The 966-nt window shown below is 48.1% G+C and overlaps 1 protein-coding gene across 1 annotated transcript in view; it reads left to right on the top strand.

The window, feature by feature from the left end:
- The window catches only part of LOC116702471 (titin-like), a 210,852-nt gene that overhangs the window by 208,596 nt on the left and 1,290 nt on the right, over positions 1 to 966 (top strand). The window contains 1 exon segment of the mRNA XM_032536680.1: positions 408 to 595. Within this exon segment, the coding sequence (XP_032392571.1) occupies positions 408 to 595 (188 nt within the window).

Raw genomic sequence — 966 nt, 5'->3', positions numbered from 1 at the left:
CACCTGCATGGGGCCACTTTAGTTCCACACGGCACCTGCATGGGGCCACTTTGGTTCCACACGGCGCCTACGAGTTGTATTTGCGAGATCTTGACTTTGTTTTTCGAGTTTTATTTGCGAGATCTTGACGTTGTTTTGCGAGATCTTCCAAATCCAACAAACAATAAGGCTAAACTAGCTAGCTAGCTAGCTTGTAGAGGTCTAGCTAGTATCTAGATAGCAATTTTCTTTTTCTTTTTTTTGGAAACCATTGAAACCTATTCTGGTACAACCTCAAAATACAACTACAAACCTAAAAATGAGCAGAATATGGGACATTTAAAATGTCTTAAATTAAGTATTATTGAAACCTTCTCCCTACTTTTTGTTAGTTAGCTTCAACTAACTTCACTTTTGTCCCCCCGCAGAGCGTCCCAGCCCCCCTCTGAACCTGGTCTGGCAGGACCAGAACAAGAGCTCGGTGCAGCTGAGCTGGGAGACTCCCCTGAGGAACGGCGGCAGCACGATCACCGGCTACATCATCGAGCGCTGCGAGGAGGGAGCCGACAAGTGGCTCCGCTGCAACGCCCGGCTCTGCCCCGACCTGTGCTACAAGGTAGCTAACGCTAACGCTAACACGGCCACATCACATGCTGCTTTTCACAGTAAAAGCCCCGACCTGTGCTATTTTCAATTTCAATTTTCAATTTAATTTATAGTATCAAATTCATAACAAGAGTTATCTCGAGACCCTTTACAGATAGAGCAGGTCTAGACCACACTCCAGAATTTACAAGGACCCAACAGGTCTAGTAGTCTCCTCCAGAGCAGCAACACGGCCACAGTGGAGAGGAAAAACTTCCTTTTAGGAAGAAACCTGGGACAGACCCAGACCCAGACCCAGGCCCAGACCTAGACCCAGAACCATACCCAGGCACAGGTCCAGACCCAGACCCAGACCCAGGCTCTTGGTAGGCGGTGTCTGAC

Source organism: Etheostoma spectabile, chromosome 2 (genome assembly GCF_008692095.1).
Source record: "Etheostoma spectabile isolate EspeVRDwgs_2016 chromosome 2, UIUC_Espe_1.0, whole genome shotgun sequence".
Classification (NCBI taxonomy): domain Eukaryota; kingdom Metazoa; phylum Chordata; class Actinopteri; order Perciformes; family Percidae; genus Etheostoma; species Etheostoma spectabile.
This window is presented reverse-complemented; position numbering and strand designations above follow the sequence as displayed.